Source organism: Phodopus roborovskii, unplaced genomic scaffold (assembly GCF_943737965.1).
Source record: "Phodopus roborovskii unplaced genomic scaffold, PHOROB, whole genome shotgun sequence".
NCBI lineage: Eukaryota > Metazoa > Chordata > Mammalia > Rodentia > Cricetidae > Phodopus > Phodopus roborovskii.
In genome coordinates, this window is record NW_026126571.1 from 11,806,180 (window position 1) to 11,825,838 (window position 19,659).

General features: G+C 39.4%; 1 protein-coding gene and 3 gene segments (V, D, J or C); 1 reads left to right on the forward strand and 3 right to left on the reverse strand.

Annotated features, from left to right (window-relative positions):
• Nucleotides 1–19,659, forward strand: part of LOC127235735 (ribose-5-phosphate isomerase) — an 877,486-nt gene that overhangs the window by 462,884 nt on the left and 394,943 nt on the right. The window lies entirely within an intron of this gene.
• LOC127235861 (immunoglobulin kappa variable 1-39-like) lies at nucleotides 300–830 on the reverse strand. The segment is given in 2 exon segments: nucleotides 300–622; nucleotides 752–830. Coding segments are annotated over 2 exon segments (372 nt in total).
• Nucleotides 8,924–9,421, reverse strand: LOC127235862 (immunoglobulin kappa variable 1D-33-like). The segment is given in 2 exon segments: nucleotides 8,924–9,246; nucleotides 9,367–9,421. Coding segments are annotated over 2 exon segments (378 nt in total).
• Nucleotides 17,784–18,348, reverse strand: LOC127235863 (immunoglobulin kappa variable 1-9-like). The segment is given in 2 exon segments: nucleotides 17,784–18,106; nucleotides 18,250–18,348. Coding segments are annotated over 2 exon segments (378 nt in total).

Consider the following 19,659-nt stretch of genomic DNA (forward strand, 5'->3'; position numbering starts at 1 on the left):
ACAAGACAAGGATTTAGCCACTCCTGTGACATGTCATATGCAGATTGCAGTATCAGCAGTGTCTCCTTGAACTTCTCAGACCTCTCCAAGGTCCACATGGTTAGGGAGTTTATTCCCTCTGCTGTGGTAGATGCACACTGAATGCTGGCAGAGGAGCAGAGAGAGAAGGGTTAATATGCAGGTACCAGGACACTTTCAAGCAAACCTATTTCTTGAAATACAAGCAATCTGAGCATATAAATGCACAAGGAGGAGTAGCTGGGACAGCAAAGCCTCCAACTTCTGCTTCCCTCAGTGGTTTATGTCATGGCTTGCATCACTGTGGGAGGAGCACTGTAATGCTGTAGACAATAATAAGTTGCAACATCATCAGGCTCCAGGCTGCTGATGCTTAGAGTGAAACTTCTCCCAGAATATTGGCCACTGAACCTTGATGGGACACCAGATTGCAAATTATTTGCATAATAGATCAATAGTGTAGGAGATTGTCCTGGTTTCTGCTGGTACCAGCTCAGGTAATTGCTAATGCCCTGACTTGCCAGGCAAGTGATGGTCACTTTTTCTCCTAGAGATGCAGACAGGAGGGATGGAGATTGTGTCACTTGAATGTCACATCTGGCACCTGACAGTAGAAAAACAAACAAACAAACAAAAAGTAACACAATTAACAATGATTAGTAGAAATTCACTGATTAGTAAGGAAAGGTAGGATCCCCTGGGCGGAATAAATTTTCTGTCCTGTACAACTTACCTGACAGCCAGAGTAGCCAAATTGCCAGGGCCTGAGCAGGAGACTTCATGGCCAAGCTGTGTTCTGACTGGGACTGACTTCTGCAGGAACTGTGAACAGTCACCTAAAAATCTGTCAGTTAAGGGGATGCTCTGGGCTCATGCAAATAAGCAAAGTCTGTCAGGCCTATGGACAGCTGCAGGATTTGCTCAGCTCAGTAGCACAGAAAGTCTCAGTCTATAGGGACCCTCCACCAGTCCTGAGGGACACACACTTCCTGCTGAGAAAGCATCCACCATGCAGGGACTATAGGTTATAATTAGTCTAGTGTCTTTAAATAAAGAGGTTTTGTTTTATTTTGTTTACTATTGTTTTGTCTTATTAATACATGGATAAAATTTTACTTTTCATTCTAACTTTGATAGTCAGTTGGAGATTTAATTCTTTAGAAAATGCAAGAAATATAAGCTGAGGTCAAAGTGTTTTCAATTTTCTTCTTGGGGCTTTTATGTGATAAATCATCTGGACAAGAAAAGGTGGAGATATAACTCTGACTGAAAGTTAGATGCACAGAAGGGAACAAAGGGAAGTCAATATATATGTACACATTTATAGCTGTATGTTAAAGTACAGCTATAAGGACATGTAAAACGCCCTTTGATAAGCATAGTTTAATGATCTACAGGGAAGGACCTAGATACTGAGGTTATAACTGAAGTATCACCCTCACATGAGGGTTGTCCTTTATTTCTCAAGGCCCTTTTTCACTCAGCCTACATTAGGAACTTACTTGTTCTCTGCCTTTTGAAAGTCTCTGGCATTTCTCTTTCTCTAAGAACACTAAATATTTCCCAGGTCAGGGTCTCCTGCACTCTGGGATGACCGACCATTCATGATCTCTCATAGTCACGCTCTTCCTGACAAAAGCAGACGTTAGGCAAACTGAGCCCATCCTTGAAATCACTCTGATCCACAAACGTGCAAATTCCACATCAAACATCTCTTGTAGGTTCACACCAGGGCACTTAGTTTTATGTCAACTTGACACAAGCTAAAGTCCTATGAGAGGAGGAAGCCTCACTTTTAAATATGACTCTATAAGATAATGCCGTATAGAGTCCTACTAATTGATACAGGAGGGCTCGGCTTATTGTAGTAAGACCACACCTGGACTGGTGGTCCTGGATTTTATAAGAAAGCAGGCTGAGTAAATCATAAGATTAAAGGCTTCAGATGTCATCTGTATTGCCTCCTGCCTTCAAGTTCATGCCCTGTTAAGAGTCCGTGTTTTCTCTTCCTTCCACCATATACAGAGATGTGGAAGTGCATGCTAAATATACCCTTTCCTTCCCAAATTTGCTTTGGTCATCACAGGAATAGTATTACTAAGGCAAATATTGAAAGAAGTTCTTCCTTTTTCTAGTTTGAAAATTTTATTTTCTTGTGCTACCTAACAATAAGTATGTCACCAATCTCTAACATAATTAACTTCTTGTATCTTTAACTAAACTATAACATTTAGGTCATGTAAGACATGTGTGTGAACTTATAAAGTACATGCTAGCACCGCCAAAACAGAGATGCTCCATTTGCCCAAGTTGACAGTTTGATTGAGCTAAGCAGTGGCCAGCTATAAGGTAGCATGTTACACTACCAGATTCATTGGGCAACTTAATATGTTGATGATACCAATAGTACATTGTAAGTGTTTGCAATAAAAACTTCCTCAGTGCGATGTAAGCATTTTCCCATCTTCAGGTCCTAGGGTAGGTGACTGACACATTAAGAGTACCAATCAAACAGAAGTTTTCCAGCAAATGAATGGTTAATGTTCACAGTCATGAACTGAACTTCATGGTAATGGGGGATAGGCTGTGCAGTTACTATAGCGTACTTCCTGAGTTAAATGATGTTGAAGTGAGTCGGGGTGAATCAAAGCATACAGCACATTGTGGCACACACGAAGTGGCAGATGAACAATCAGATTCCCCGGAAGTTCCTCTGACAAGGCTCTGTCCAGGTGCTGACAAGACAGTGCCTGGACACAGGAAAAGAGAGAGGGAAAAGTGGTTCCTGTCTCTAGGCGCTGGGAGAATTGGGAGTCCACGGTTAAACACTGGTGATGTTACTGCCTAAGGCTTTTCTCCCTTTCTCTTTCTCCATTTTTCTTTTGAACTTAACTAACCTTAGTTATTCATGGTGTCACATGTCAAAAATTTCTAAATGTTTAACTTACTGCTGAAATGCCATTAATCTCCTTTCCTCCAGTTTCTACTTCTACGGAACTTTGAAAACAATGGCAATTACTTTGTAGTACACTTTTGTAGTTTTCATGTGTATTCGATCTCTAGCTGTTAGGGAGTTCATAGCTCTCATTATTCTAATGATTTTGCTTTAATCAACAAATTCCACAAGCTTTCCATCTTGGACTTTCATGCTCATTGTACTCTGAAAACTTTACCTTCAGAAAAGAGCATGTGACATTGTTCTTCTGTCTTACACACTCTTCACTCATCTTTTGTATTCTAATCATTTCACTGATGTCTACCCAATGGCTTGTGTTGTTGAAAAATGAATATTGTTATCTTGGCACAACAGAAATGACCACCTCAAACAATTCCCTCAAGATTTTATCATATATTATAGTTAAAGACAATTCCATAGCACGGCATTTCATAAAATAAGGCTTTTTATAAATCAGTGATATGATTAATTGAACTTCATTGGTTATTAATTTTGCCACATTTCAGAACCTCTTAATTTCCTTTGCTCCCTAGAAGTTCCATTTATAGCCTTAATGAATTTAAGGAATCATAATGACACACTTAAATGACATAACATTTAATGGCAAAATGGAGTGAAAATCTTTGGTTATTTTTCATGAATTAATTGGCTGTTTTGCTTCAAGGATGAATAGTAGAACGGACAGAAAGAGACACATTATCTACCTATCATCTGTCTGTCTACCTTGTCACTGTGTGTGTACTGGAAGCCCCAGAAACCGAGAGTTAGTAACTTCAAAAATATCTCTGCTATCTTGAGTCTTACTGATATTTTTCTATTATACACATGAGAGCTGTAATGATGGTGACTACTTTGCCCTAGTTTTGAAAACAACAAAGGAATTAAGACTGCAATATTCACTGAGATACAAACATTGGAAGGATTAAGGGCTCATATTGTGATCTTTTTGCTGTTATGGTTATGAACTCCAGGGAGTGACCCACTAAAAAGTGACCAGTATGGCTCCCCCTGGAGATGAGCAGTTGACAATACTATAACCTCTGACACCATAGGGAATTTTTGTTATTTTCTTTAAAATGCCCTTTATAAGTCATCCTGAATGAGGTAACATAGACCAATAAAGACATAGATGTATGTATACACATAAAAGTGAATATTAGCTATAAAATAAAGGATAACTATGCTACAATCTACAGACCCAAGATACTCAATAACAGGAGATTTCATGGGGCCAGGACATCCAGATCTCCCTGGAAATAGGAAATACAAGATATTTCCTGAATGGACTGAAGACAGGTAGGGAAGGGAGCATGAGTGATCATTTTTGGGGCATATGGAAGGGTAAAATGCCATGGGAGACTGATGGTGGAGGGACATTTCATGGTTGGGTAGCTGCATGGCACAGGTAAATCTCCCAGGAGTGTATGGGTCTGGGGAACCCTAGCTTAAAGTCTTAGCAATAGTGGATAAGTAGCCTGAAGTGGCTGTCTCATGAGCAGATTGGTGCCTGGCCCAAATGTCATCAGAGAGGCCTGGGGACATCCAGCAACTGATGGAGGCATACACAGAGACCCATAGCCAAACATTTGGCAGACTTAAAGAATCCTAAAGAGGAGGAAGAGAAAGGAAAGAAGGAACCAGAGGGTTCAAGAACACCATGGGTAGGCCCACACAATAGACTAATCTGGGCTCATAGAGGATCACAGAGACTGAACCGACAACCAGGGAGCTTGCATAAGACTGACCTACCCATTATGCATATATATTATAGTTGTGTCACTTGTTCATCTTTAGGACTCCTAGCAGAGGGAACAGGGGCTATCTCTGACAATTTCCTGGCTTATGAGACCCTACTTCTCATAGTGAGTCACCTTGCTGAGCCTTAATACCTGAGGATGTGCTTAGTTTACTGCAGTTGATATGCTTTATTGATCAATATGCTTTATTGATACTCATAAGATACCTATCCTTTCCTGGATAGATACAGAAGAGGAAAGGATGGGGGGGGTTGAAGCCAGAGAATTGGGGAAAGAGACTGGGTGGGAAGGATGAGGACTGGGGAGGGGAGGGAAGGGGAGAGGCTGGGACTGGGATATAATATAAATAGATGAAAAACAAACAAATAAATGAGATGTCTTTCCCAACAAAGTTGTTTGATTGATCTGTGAGACAGGGATATGGAGAAAAGGAATAAAGTAATTTTTATTTTAATATCGCTTCCTCATATTCCTGCTTCTCTTGTTCCCTTTCTGATACTCCACCATTACTACCTTGTTTCTCTGTGGTGTGTCATGACCTAGTAGAATATATTTGACAAGACAAAGGTCATTTTAACACTATAAATTGTAGCCACATCCTTCCGACATTTAAGATGAATTGTATAAATATATCTAGACTGTCTTAAAAATCATTCCTATGGGAGTCAATAAGTGATTATGGTAAATCTCTAAGGAAGCAACGCATAGTGACAAGAGTATCTTACTTCCATGTTCTGTCTATGAAATTCAAGCAAAAAATGAGCATTTTATAATTCAAATTACAAAAAAGAAGATGAATATGTCTGCAATCACAACTTGTATCTAAACAAATAGCAAATGTACACTATGTAATAAAAAATAAGCTATGGAAAAAATAAAATAAATTATTTGCTAATAGATCTATGTACAAATTCATACAAAGGAATATCAACATAAATATTAAAGACTAATTACAATAAAACTTCTACATACACCAAGGAGAGAAAAACAGCCCTTGTATACTAAAAGCCATACATGTGAGTAGAGAATATGTTTATATTCACCAATTAAAAATATTTTCATAATCAAAAGACCAATGCTGTTGGTTTTTGATGGAGAGGATGTGGAGAAAGGGGAACACTCATTCACTGCTAATGGAAGCTCAAACTCATACAGCTACTTTGGAAATCACTATGGCAGTTGCTCGGGAAAATGGGAATTCGTCTACCACAAGATCCAGCAATTCTACTCTTAGACATATACCCAAAAGATACAAATTCATACAACAAGGAATCTGTTCAACTATGTTCATAGCAGCATTATTTGTAATAGCCAGTACCTGGAAGCAACCTAGATACACCTCAACTGAAGAATTCATAAAGAAAATGGTGTATTTTTACACAATGAATATTATTACTCAGTGGGGGGAAAAACCATGGAGTCTTTAAATTCACAGGCAAATGGATGGGACTAGAAGAAACCATCCTGAGTGAGGTGACCCACTTACAAAAAGGCTAACTCGTATATGGTTATTAGACATAGAACTAAAGATTACTAGCCTACAACCCCCACCTCCAGAAAAGTTGGGATTCAAGGAGGACTCTAAGAGAGACATACATGGTCCCCTGGAGAAAGGAAAAGGACAAGATCTCCTGTGCAAATTGAGAGCACGGTGGGGGGAGGGGAGTTAGGAGAAAGAGAAGGGGAGAAGAAGAGAGGAGGAAGTCATGAGGGGCCAAGAAGATTTGATGGGAAATGTCATTCTCATATATGTTCCTCTTATTGGTTAATGAATAAAGCCCTGTTGGCAAATAGGAAGGCAAGATAGGCAGGACTAGGAGACAAAGACATCTGAGGGATGTAGTAGGAAAGAGTCAAGATGTAGAGACTTGAGAGAGTAGAGGTCCGGATTCTCTCTCCAGTAAGATAAGACCACGTGGAAATGGGTTAATATTTAAGACAGAGATAGCCAATAAGAAAAGCTAGTAACAGGCCAACAGCTTTATATATAATACAGAGTCTCTGTGTGTTACTTGGCACTGATGCAGATGTGGGACCAGGCTGGCAGCAAAACTGCTCATAACAAAGACTGAGTTGGGAAAGACTAGAGTAGAGCAAGAAAAGTGATACCATAATAGACAAAGCCATCATAGGTTTAAAGAGAAAACTAGCACTATGGAAACATCCAGAGATATACATGGATGATCCCAACTAAGATTCTAAGCAATAATGAAGAGGCTATCCTAAATGCCCTCCCCCTATAATGAGAGTTATAACTATCTTATATGCCATCCTATAGCCTTCACCAGTAACTGATGGGGGTAGAAGCAGAGACCCACAGTTAAGCACTGACTGAATTCTTGGAATCAGGTTGCAGAGAGGGGGGGGAGAAAAGGGGTCAAGACCAGGCTGTGAAACCCATAAAAACAGCTGACCTGAACAAGGAGGAGCTCGTGAACCCCAAACAGACAGCTCAAGAACCAGCATAGGACCAAACCAGGCCCCCTGAACGTGGGTGTCAGTTAGGAGACCTGGACAGTCTATGGGACCTCTGGTAGTGAAAAAGTATTTATCCCTAGTATATAAATGGACTTTGGGAGCCCATTCTCCATATAGGGATACTATCTCAGCCTAGACACACTAGGGAGGGTGAAGGCCCTGCCCCAAATGATATGACAAACTTTGATGATCCCCCATGGAAGGCCTCACCCTTTCTACGGTACAGAAGAGGGATGGGATGGGATGGGGTCAGTGGGGAACATGGGAGGATGGGAAGGAGAAGGAACTGTAATTGATATATAAAATAGGATTGTTTCTAATTTAAATTAAAAACATCAAAAATATTTTCATATGTATGATTACTTTGCCTGCATGTTTGTAAGAGCATTACTGTCCAACTGGTTCTCTCAAAGGGTATATAAGAGGGTTCTAGATCCCCTGGAACTGAAATCAAATATAGCTATAGATCACCATGTGGGTGCTGAGAATGGAATCCAGGTCCTGTTCAAAAGCAACAGATGCTCTTATCCACTCAACATTCTCTCAAGCTCCATGGACCACTTTTAAATGTATATTTTCTCAAATTGGTACATTAAGTCAGTGTAATGTAACAAAATGTAGATGATTAACTCAGTAAATAATTTATGTGGAAAATCAGACAGCATGACTAAGAAAATATGAAGCCTATAAAAGTAGTGTTGTATCTTTTGACTTGATGGTTTTCTTTTGTATAAAACTATAGTAATTAAGCATGTATGTATTGTAGATGTATAGATAGGTGGGTAGATGATTGTGACATCATAAAAAGACAAAAAAAAAGAATAGACCTTCAACAATTCCTAAAACAAAACAAAATAAAGAGAATATAGTATAAATCACTGTTCTTTTGTTGATTTTTTGTGTGTGGGGGGGAGAATTTCAAACAGCATTTCCTGTGTAGATTTGACTGTCCTGAAACTCACCCTATAGAACAGACTGCCCTTGAACTCGCAGATACGTTCCTGCCTCTGCCTCCCAAGTGCTAGTATTCTGAAACTGTGCTCTGAAATATCAATCCATCATTAATATCACATATGGGAACATGGTTAAGACAAGGTCATATACACAAACCTATATTAAAAGTCATATGCACATGGTTAAATATAGCTTGATAATTTTAAACAGGACAGTGGACATAGGAACCATTAGAACTACATGTAAAATGCTGTAGACAGCTGAGGACATCAACAGCCACTGCTGGAATTTGAAGACACAGCTGAGGATCATGGTTAGACATCAGCTTTCTCTAACACCTGTGCTCTAGCTTTAGTGAGAAATCCAGAAATCTGGTCTGCTGTCGGCTCCTCTCAGTAATATTTCTCTTCCTTTTAAATACTGGCACTTAGAAACTAATTTTCTATTTCAAATAATGTGTGCTAGAATGTTCACTGTAGTTTCCTCTGCCCTTTATGAGTCCAAGCTAAGGTTACAATTCAGAAGCCTTGCAGGGAATGACTGTGTCCTCCATAAAGACGAAACGGCACTCTGTATGACTGCAGGTAGCAGTAGGGTACAGAGAGGACTGTTGCCTCATCTGCCAAAAAAAAAAAAATCACTGTACATGAGCTTTGCTAAAAAAAAAATCCTGTGACACCTGAGAAACACTATCAATAAATCACACATGAGGAATAACAGATGGGACAGCCCAGCCTCTCACTTCTGCTTCCGTGGAGGTTTATGTTATGATGTGTGTCACTGTGAGAGGAAACTTATCATACTGTAGACAGTAGTAAGATGCAATGTCTTCAGACTCCAGGCTGCTGATGGTGAGAGAATAATCTGTGCCAGACCCACTGCCACTGAACCTCGATGGTACCCCATTGTCCAAGTTTGATGTATAGTAGATCAGGCGCTTAGGAGCTTTCCCTGGTTTCTGTTGCAACCAGATTAAATAGTTGTTAATATTCTGACTTGCCCTGCAAGTGATGGTGACTCGGTCTCCCAGAGATGCAGAGAGGGAGGATGGAGACTGGGTCATCTGGATGTCACATCTGGCACCTAAGAATGGAGACATGATAAAAACCCACATAGTTAATAATCACAAAAGGATTGCCCCAAAATGCCAATCAACAATAACCACAGTGTAACAGTGAAATTCCCATTTTATTCCCTTTTTACCTGGAATCCAGAGCAGTAGGAGCCCAAGGAGCTGAGCAGGGGCCCTCATATCCATGCTGAGTCCTGACTGCAATGACAACTGTACAGGGTGTGGCTGGTATATGAAGAAGTTCTCAAGACTGTGCAGTGAGCGTATGCAAATCATTGGGATCCACTTAGGAGTGGACTAGCTGCAAGGCTTACTTATCTCAGCAGCTTGGTACAAACAGAGTTCTCAGATGCCCACAATCAGACCATACACATGCCTCCTATGGCCACACTTCTTTTTCAAGTTTTAAAATTATACATGTCATGTCAATGTATATAAGCTCTGTTATGAATAATATACTTCAAAGGTATATTGGGGGTTCATAGACAAAAATCCTGTTGTAAGAATATAAAACAGAGAAGGGACTATTAAATCTTTAACTCACTCAAATAATCCTGATTGGTTAAAAAGTACTGTGTGTTTTCCTTGGCAAATGGTGGTGAGTTTGGAGTAATCATTTCTATAAATTGAAGTAATAATTCATCAGGATCACCTTAATGTATTAAAAATAAGACTTTACAGCTTCAACTATGCTTGTTACAGTACAAATAGAGAAAATACACAGTAGGTGCACATATAATACCTTGATCTCAAAATTGTGTGGGACCTGACTCTTAGTATTCAGGCATTTGTATTGGCCTTCCCTTGGAGTTCTGACAGGATATGCCCTCTACTGCAGCCATTAAGAGCATCACCTGTGCACATTCATTATGTTTCCATTTAAAAAGGGCTCTGCCCACCTTCTATCCTCTCTGTATTTCTCTCCTCTCTCTGCTTCTCTCCCTCTCTTTCTCTCTCTCTCTCTCTCTCTCTCTCTCTGTGTGTGTGTGTGTGTGTGTGTGTGTGTATGTATGTATGTATGTATGTATGTGTGTGTGTGTGTGTATCTTTCTCCCTAGATGTCCCATGTCTCTGTCTGACTCTCTTTCCCCTCTCCACAGGGATGGTCAGGCCTCCCATGAGTGATCATCACAAACTATCACATAATTTAGAACATGTATATACACTGAGAGAGTATCCCTCTATAGTAAATGGAATTCCAATGTCCATTATTACACTACGATAAATGCTGATCCACTGCCAGAGGTCCTATAGACTGTCCAGACCTCCCAACTGACACCCACATTCAGGAGGCCTGGTTTGGCCCTATGCTGCTTCCTAGCTATCAGTCTGGGGTCCAGAAACACCCCTTGTTCAAGTCATCTGTTTCTATTGGTTTCCGCAGCCTGGTCTTGACTCCATTTGCTGGCTCCTACCTCTCTACAACTGTATTCCAGGATCTGAATCTTACCACACCTCCTTTAATGATCTGTGAAAATATTATGGGAATGTCAGAAACATTCAACTTCCCTTTAGATTGGATAAAGTCAATAAATACTTTTATTTCCTAAGAAAATGTGTTGATGGTATAGTAATGAGCATAGCTGCCTTCTAAAAAAAAAAATCTAATGGGGAGGAAAAAAAGAGTGAGAACAAATGGTTTGTCTCAAGACAGGAAGCAGAGGAATCCCTATGATGTGTCTCTACTTTTGACCATGTTGAAGAAGGAACATGGAGTCAGGCAGGTTAGCTGAACTTCAACTGCTCTGTGTTCCAAGTACTGTATGCTTATGGAATATCAAAGGGGCAGACTGCTGTAATTCACATGACTTGGACAACAGGCATATATGTGTGTGCATGTATGTATGTGTATATTTATGTATGCATGTATGTGAGGTTAGTGACAGTGAGGTTGGAAGCATGAAAGAATCACATATTCTCTAGACTTCCCTGTATATTCGTCAACTCAAACATTCTAAACAAGTACTCCATAGGACAAGATCAGGTCACTGAGAGGATTATTCATGCCCAAGATTATAGGGGATGCTCTTCCTGAACAGTGTGTGTTTCCTTAGATAGAACTGAATTCAAAATGCTCTCTTTACAGATATTCTCCATCTTCAGGCTGGTTGGTAGGAGATGATTCTAAACTAAAGGGCATGTAGAACACAACTTGACGTCTTCATCTAAAAACAACAACAAAACTCTTAACCCTTCCTGGAGTGGAGGCTCTTTTCCCCTAGTTATGGATGCTGCACAGCTACCCTCAATATCTATATCTAAACTATAGTTACTTTTCCTTTTATTGTTAAGAAATGTTGTCAAATATACTTTATGAATAGGGAGAATAAGTTTGCAATGCCATCCTATATATTAAAAATTTTCTCCTTCTTGCTGAATGAAGCATCAGGTAAGGCACTTCTGGCTTCTGAGTGCTTCACATACCAGTGCAAGAGATGATATTAAGATTATTAATATTGAGGCTTAATATTAAGACTATTATAATACTGCATATTGACTTCTGCTCAGAAAATATCCGTGAGCTAAAATTACCTGATGACAATAAGTGAAGGGCAGAGGCTTTAGTTTGTAACATTTGATAAAAAAAAAAAAAGATCATGGATGATACAACTGAGCACTAACACTATTTTTCTGTACTCTTCTTGCTCAAAAATGGGCAAAATGGCACATGTATGTCCAAATACTCCTAACATTGTCAATGAGTGGCTCAATTACAAAAAAAAATAAGTAAATAAAATCTTGGGAGTAGAAATTATGAGGATCAAATGGGACTTTAACACTGTTGATATAAAGTAGGAATAGACAACAGGAAGTTATAGGAAAGCTTTAGGTGACTACAAATGCCAATGTGCTGACCATAAGCACTCTCAAGGACATTGAATTGTAAATATAAGTTTGAAATGCCTAAAGGATTCAAGGGAAACCTCCAAAAGCAATACAAAATGGTACAGATTGTGTGGGCTGTAAGGGGCCTTGTTTCAAGTGGATCAGTGCTCTGGCTGTTTCCCAGAGAGAGCAATCCCTATCACTTCTGTTCTACAAAATGGAGCACAGTATGTCACATACCAGACACCTGCACTTTAACAACCCTACCTCTTATTATTATACTTACTTTCTCTCCTCTCTCTCTAATTTCATTCTCTTGAGGATGTGTCTGCTTGATGGATGCATTTGCTTTGGAACATGCAAGCATAAAGATTAGCTAAGCCAACAAGGTCTCCACTTTGGGACATGCCACTCACCTAATGCACTTGACCTCCTGAGATCCTTTCCTGAATATGCTATGGGCATGTACCAGACACTGAAAAATTAAATTAACCACCTGCTGGCAATTTCATGGAGCTGACTGCAAACCCAGTACTGAAGAATAGGATACATTTCCCCTCCCCTTCAAGTCCTCCAAACGTGGACATATTCTATGAAATCTCACTCTGGGTAATGTCAGATGAAAAGTTGGGTAGCCTGAGATGATTTGAAGGTAAAGCCTAAGAGAGGAATCTCTGTACAAGAATCAATAAATCTTAATTTTTCTCTCTGATAATCTGGCCACTGAGATACAAAAACAAATAATACACCTGTATTGTGAGAATTTCCCTGTCCTTTAATCAACAGCAGGATAGAGCTTGTGTTCAATAACTAATGAATGGGACACTGTTGCCTAAAGGGTATACATAATTATCATATTTCAAATCTTATTGTCCTTCTCCATTAGCTTGAATATAGAGAGGAGAGCTGAAGTAAATCTTTTTTTATATGAGGTTCAAACAAAAGAAATGTATTAAAAACTTTAATTTCATAGTGAAAACCTTGGCTTTGCTAATTATAGAAATGTGATATGTGTATACAGAGACCACTCAGACAATTCTGCCTGCAGCTTGGGCTGAAGCCCTATAGTAAATATAGAAGACACATAGTATGAATGTTTCGGCTAAGAACATATTTTACATATACAGAAAACAAAAGGGAGATGGATGTATACTTTAATGTTTGCTAAAATGAGATATATACCTAAAAAGGACAATATGAACTAGTATATAACAGTAAAGGAATGGTTTTAGCCAAAGCATATTTCTGTTACTTGTCTGTGATGCTGAATGGTTTTGAGCAAGAGAGACATGCTTAATTGGGATGAACCTTGATTTGGATTTCCCTAGATTGGTCCTGTTTGATTAGAGGCCCTCACACAACATAATCCTGTTATAGAAGCAATGCCATGGCTGTTCCATTTCACTTAGCTAGCAATGAATGACGCTTGAGAGAACACTGGTGGTCACATTTCCTCCACAGCAAATAATTATCCTGAACTCTCCAGCAACTCACAGATGAAGAATGTCTTATACACCTCATCCAACAAAGTACACACTTGTCATCTAGGCCATCCTAAGCAGAGAGATTCCTGTTAGTATCTATGTGACTGAGGAAGGATCATGTAGACCTTGAAAACAAAATAAACTCTCACATACTCAAGCCCCACTCTGCTAATTTTCCATTTGAAAAGAGTTCTGATCTACTGCCACTCAATGTATCTGGGGAACCCTGAAGCACACTTGGAAAACTTCTATATTAGGAACTGTGGAGACTGGCCTGGATTCTGCAATTGCCATCTCAGATAGGTGTTTCTATTAGTATTTAACTGGCTCTGACTAACCCTACAGGAGATGGAGACTGGCTTTCAGGAGGTGACATGCAAGGACAGTGAAGTCTGTGTCATCACACCATCACCACCAGAAGTGAAATGATGAGATGAATGCAAAGTCATATACAATTTTATGAAACATCTACAGTTTTCTTTATTTTGAGTGAGATCTTTTATTTTGAGTTTTTAGTATTTCTTTGTGCATCAACTATATTTTCACTAAAAACAATAAACGGAAAGCGTTAAGAGGACTCTAGATACCACCATACTGGCTATGCCATCCTATGCCATTATGCCAGCTAAGTTACTGATCACTAGAATGATAGGTTAATAGACAAAGCCTAGATGATTACATATTCCCCAGCAAATAATCAATGATGAAATAGAATTCTCAAATAAGAATAGTAATATTACAAAATATAACTTGGACAGGTAGAGAAAATATTTGTCAACCAAGTTGGACTCATAGAAAGGCTAAAATAATTTAGGCAACAGTTGGTCATTAGTTGGAACACCAGTACAAAATCTAGTCCTCCAAAAGATAGGTCGGAGGATCTAAACTATCATTACTGATTGATTACTTACTTACTTATTCTCTTTATCAATCGGTTTTACTGTACAAAGTTTAATCTAAAAGAACCAACTAAAACGCATTAAACTATCTAAAGTAGGCACATAATATATAACACACATGCATACATGAAATATTTTATATTAACTGAGAAGACATTTTGCATTGTGGGGTTATTCTGCCATCTATAAGCCTTCCATGAAGTAGCATCTTATCTAAGTGACCCTGAGTTCTTCTGTTTCAAATTCATTGTCAGGAGAGGAGATCACATTTCTGATGATCTGCCAAAACTAAAAGAGAGGTCTAATCTTTCTAAGAAGATAAACTTCCTGGAAAGTCTCAAAACGTGCAAACCTTGCTTTCTAGCTTCTGTATTTCCACTTCTGGCTAGCTGCTCTTGTTAACCGAAGTGTATCAACCCAAAACATCATTGTTGTGTTTAAATCTCACTCTGAGAAAGGTACAGTGCTACACTGGGACCCCCAAACACCCAGGGTAGTCACTGGCCAGCTAATAAAGACTTTCTATGGGCTTAAACTTATGTCCTAGCAATCTTCTCTGGTGAACGCCCCACATGGTAGGTGACTCACAACCACCTGCAACTCCAGCTGCAGGAGATCCAGTGCCCTCCTCTGGCGCCTGTGGGTACTTGCACACATGTGTTCTTAAACACACACATTCATATAGGCATGTAAATTAAAAAATAATAAACATTTAAAAATTATTTCATTTTTAAAAGATGGACCATACTCAAATTAGCTCTTCTTAACTTTCCCATAAAAAAGATCAATTGACAGCCTACTTCTAGCCCATCTAATCTACTTCCTTCGTCTATGTGTTTATGTCAGTACAATACTTTTTTACTTACTACAGTTTTTCAGTATGTTTAAAGGTAAGACACACCAGGTCTCTTGGCTTCTTATTAATGATGAAAAAGCCTTCGGACGGGCAATTGTGATTGCAAATGATTTTAGATTGATGTAACATTACTGTGAATAGTGCCATTGTTATTTTGATAGAAATTACACTGAATTTTAAATCCCAAAGTGTAGTACATACATTTTTGACAGTAATGATTCCTCTGATCAATGAACACAGGATGTCTTTGCTCTATCTTTATGTTTTAGGATTTTTCATGAGGTTTTTATACCTAAGAATATAGGCACTTATTGGTTGATTTATCAACTTAACATAATCTGGGCTCACCCAGGAAAGAAAACCTAAGCTAAAGATGTGCTTCCATTACATTGGGCTATGAGCAAGCCTGTGAGACACTTTCTTGATTGATGATTGATGTGGGCACCAACCCTGGGCAGACAACCCTGCAATATATAAGGAAATAAAACTGAGCAAGCTATTCACAACAAGCCATTAGGAGCAGACATCAAGCAGTATTGCTCCACATTCTCTACATCAGCTCCTGTCTCCAGTTTCCTGCTTGATTCACTGCCCTAATGTCCCTCAATAATGGACTGTAAGCAAGACAAGTAACTCTTCCCTCTCTGAAATGGTTTTGGTCAGTATTTTATTACATGAACAAAGACCTCTTTTGGGGGGGGTGGTTTTGTTTTCTTTTTTATTAGTTTTTTATTATTTTTTCTTATTTTACATATCGATCCCAGTTCCCCCTCCCTCCCATACCCTCACCCCCTGACCTTCCTCCCATCCCATCCCTCCACCACTCCACGGGAAGGTGATGCCTTCCAGGAGGGATCAACAAAATCTGTCAAGTCATTAGGAGTAGGGACTAGGCACTCCTTCCTGCCTCTAGGCTAAGGGAATATCCCTCCATGGGGATGTGTTCCCAAAGTCCTTTTATGCACCAGGAATGCATCCTGCTTCCACTGTTGGAGGTCCCTTAGACTGCCCAGGCCTTCTAACTGAGACCCATGTTCAGGGGGTCTGAGTCGGTCCAATGCTGGTTTCCCAGCTATCAGTCTGGGGGTCCATTAGCTCCCCCTTAGAACAAGAGTCTTAAGTCTTTTCTTAAATATGTTTCTAAGTCTAATTCATCTAAACTTCACCTCTCCCCTTTCCCTTTTTTCTGAATGCTTTAGTTTTTATTTTTTAATTTCTTTTTTAGTTTATCACTATTTTCATATGACAATGCTCTGTATATTTTTGCATATTTATTTTGTATTCTGAAATGTGTCTGAATTCTGTGGTTCATTTACCAAGTGGTCTGAGGAGAGGTTGCTGGGTTCTGTTGTCCTTAAAGTGCTATATGTCAACATTTATTGGCTCCAGGAGAGAGAATTATACCTTTTCCTTGGTCTGATATGTCTGATACATTCCTTAACCAAAGGCAAAATTTCCGTTTTCATTCCTTAATTTTTTAATGTGTTAATAGAAATATTTTCATGCCTCCTGTGATGATATTTAATAAATTACAGACAAATAATAAGCAAGAAATCAAAGCACAGTAATAAAATGATAAATGATCCATTTTATGAACAATTATATCCTTAAGGATTCAAATGAACAAAAACAATCATGTTTTAAGGTTCATTTTCCAGAATAAAATGGAGAGAAGGAAAAAAAGGTATTCTACATACAAGTATATGCTCCAGATGGTCAACAATATGGCCAAAACCACCATTTTAGATATCTCAGTCCACATTGGTGCTATTAATTTAGACTCTGTGTGGTAGAACATTATGATGGTGCAACCACATGGTAGAAGCTGTTGAACATATGACACACAAGAAGCAGGAAGCAAAGGACTTAGTCAGGTAAGACACATCTCCCAGGAATAACTGCTAATGTAGACAATGAGGTTCCACCCAAGCACACTCTTGAACATTTCACCAGCTCTCTGTGATTCCTTCATGTAATAAAACAATTAAAGGATAACTCCATTTATTATGGCAGATTTCTCATGATCTGATCATCTCTGGAAATGCCCTTGGAATAACTCTGTAAATGTATTGTTTGTCAATATTTATCTTTCTCTTATTTCCTGTAGAGTTGCTCAATAGAGATCCTCCCTGAAATTTGATGTCAAGGATGATTTTCACCATCCACTAGCATCTGTGGAAATCCATATATAAGTGTTGAGCCACTCCTATGGAATGTCATACTCAGATTGAAGCATCAGCAGTGTCTGCTTGAACTTCCCAGACCTCTCCAGGGACTACATTGTTGGGCAGTTTATTCCCTCTGTTGTGGTAGATGCACGCAGAATGCTGTCAGAGGACCAGAGAGAGAGAAGGATTAATATGCAGCTATCTGGGCACTTTCAAGCAAAACTACTTCTTGATACACAATAGTCTGAGCACATAAGCACACTGATAACAGCAGCTGGGACAGCATAGCCTTCAACTTCTGCTTCCCTTAGTGGTTTATGTCATGACTTGTATCACTGTGTGAGGAATACTGTTATGTTGAAGACAGTAATAAGTTGCAACATCTTCAGGCTCCAGGCTGCTGATGCTTAGAGTGAAACTTCTCCCAGAATATTGGCCACTGAACCTTGATGGGACACCAGATTGCAAACCAGTTGCATAATAGATCAATAGTGTAGGAGATTGTCCTGGTTTCTGCTGGTACCAGCTCAGGTAATTGCTAATGCCCTGACTTGCCAGGCAAGTGATGGTCACTTTTTCTCCTAGAGATGCGGACAGGAGGGATGGAGACTGTGTCACTTGAATATCACATAAGGCACCTGACAGTGGAAAAAACAAAACAAAACAAAAAGAATCAAAAATTAACATAATTAACACTGTTATAGTAGGGATGGATCCCCTGATTAGAAGTGAAGTGATGGATACTCTGATCTAGAAAATTTTTCTATCCTGTGCAACTTACCTGAGAGCCAAAGTAGCCAAATTGCCAGGACCTGTGCAGGAGACTTCATGGCCATGCTGTGTCCTGACTGGGAAGGACTCCTGCAGGGACTGTGAACAGTCATCTGAGAATCTGTCAGTTAAAGGGGATGCTCTGGGCTCATGCAAATCATCGCAAATATTTCAAGCCTGTGGACACCTGCAGGGTTTGCTCAGCTCAGTAACACAGGAAGTCTCAGTCTATAGTGATTCTTCCACCAATCCTGAGAGACACACACTCGTTATTCACTGTTTTGTATATAGTTTTGTATTAAGCCTAAATATTTTCTTTAGACTAAAAGGGGAATTGTAGTGAGATAGTCCTTCTGTGGCACTGACCACGCCCATTGGGGGTAGAGCCATGGGCGGAAGTGGCCTGTGGAAGGAGGTGGGAGGAAGAGCTGGGAAAAGCTCTCTTGCTGGTGGGACTCAGACAGAAGAGCATCCAGTGGAACTTGCTGGTTTCATCTGTCTAGGTTGTAAGTTATTTCTCCCTGAATAAACATCTATTCGGCCTATTTGTTTAACCTGATCCTTATTTAACAGCAATACTGCTGAGAAAGCATTCTGTCCTAGGAACTAGAGTCATAGTCTAATGTCCTTTAAATAGAGTTGTTTTGTTTAATCTTGTTTAGTTTTGTGTTGTTTTCATAATGCATGGATAAAAATTATGCTTTTCAATCTAACTTTGAATATAAGATGGTCAATTAGAGATTTAATTCTTTTCCTTTTTCTTCTTGGGGATTTTATGTGATAAATCATCACAACAAGCAATGGCCTGAGACATAACTTTGACTGAATGTTAGATGCACAAAAACACCACAGTTTATGCTTGGGAGGATGTGGAGAAAGGGGTACACTCCTCCACTGCTGGTGGGAGTGCAAACGCGTACAGCCACTTTGGAAATCAGTATGATGGTTCATCAGGAAAATGGAATCAGTCTACCACAAGATTCACTAATTCCACTCTTAGGCATAGACCCAAAGGATGCACATCCATGCAACAAGGACATCTGTTCAACTGTATTCATAGCAGCATTATTTGTAATAGCAAGAACCTGGAAGCAACCTAAATGCCCCTCAACTGAAGAATGGATGTAGAAAATGTGTACGTTTACACAATAGAGTACTACTCAGCAGGGGGAAAAATATGAAATCATGAAATTCGAAGGCAAATGGATGGAACTAGAAGAAACCATCGTGAGTGAGATAACCCATTCACAAAGAGACAAACACGGTATGTAGTTACTTTTATATATGGTTTTTAGACATAGAACAAAGGATCACCAGCCTACAACCCACACCGCCAGAAATGCTAGGAAACAAGGAGGACCCTAAGAGAGACATACATGATTGCCTGGAGAAGAGGAAAGGGACAAGATTTCCCAAACAA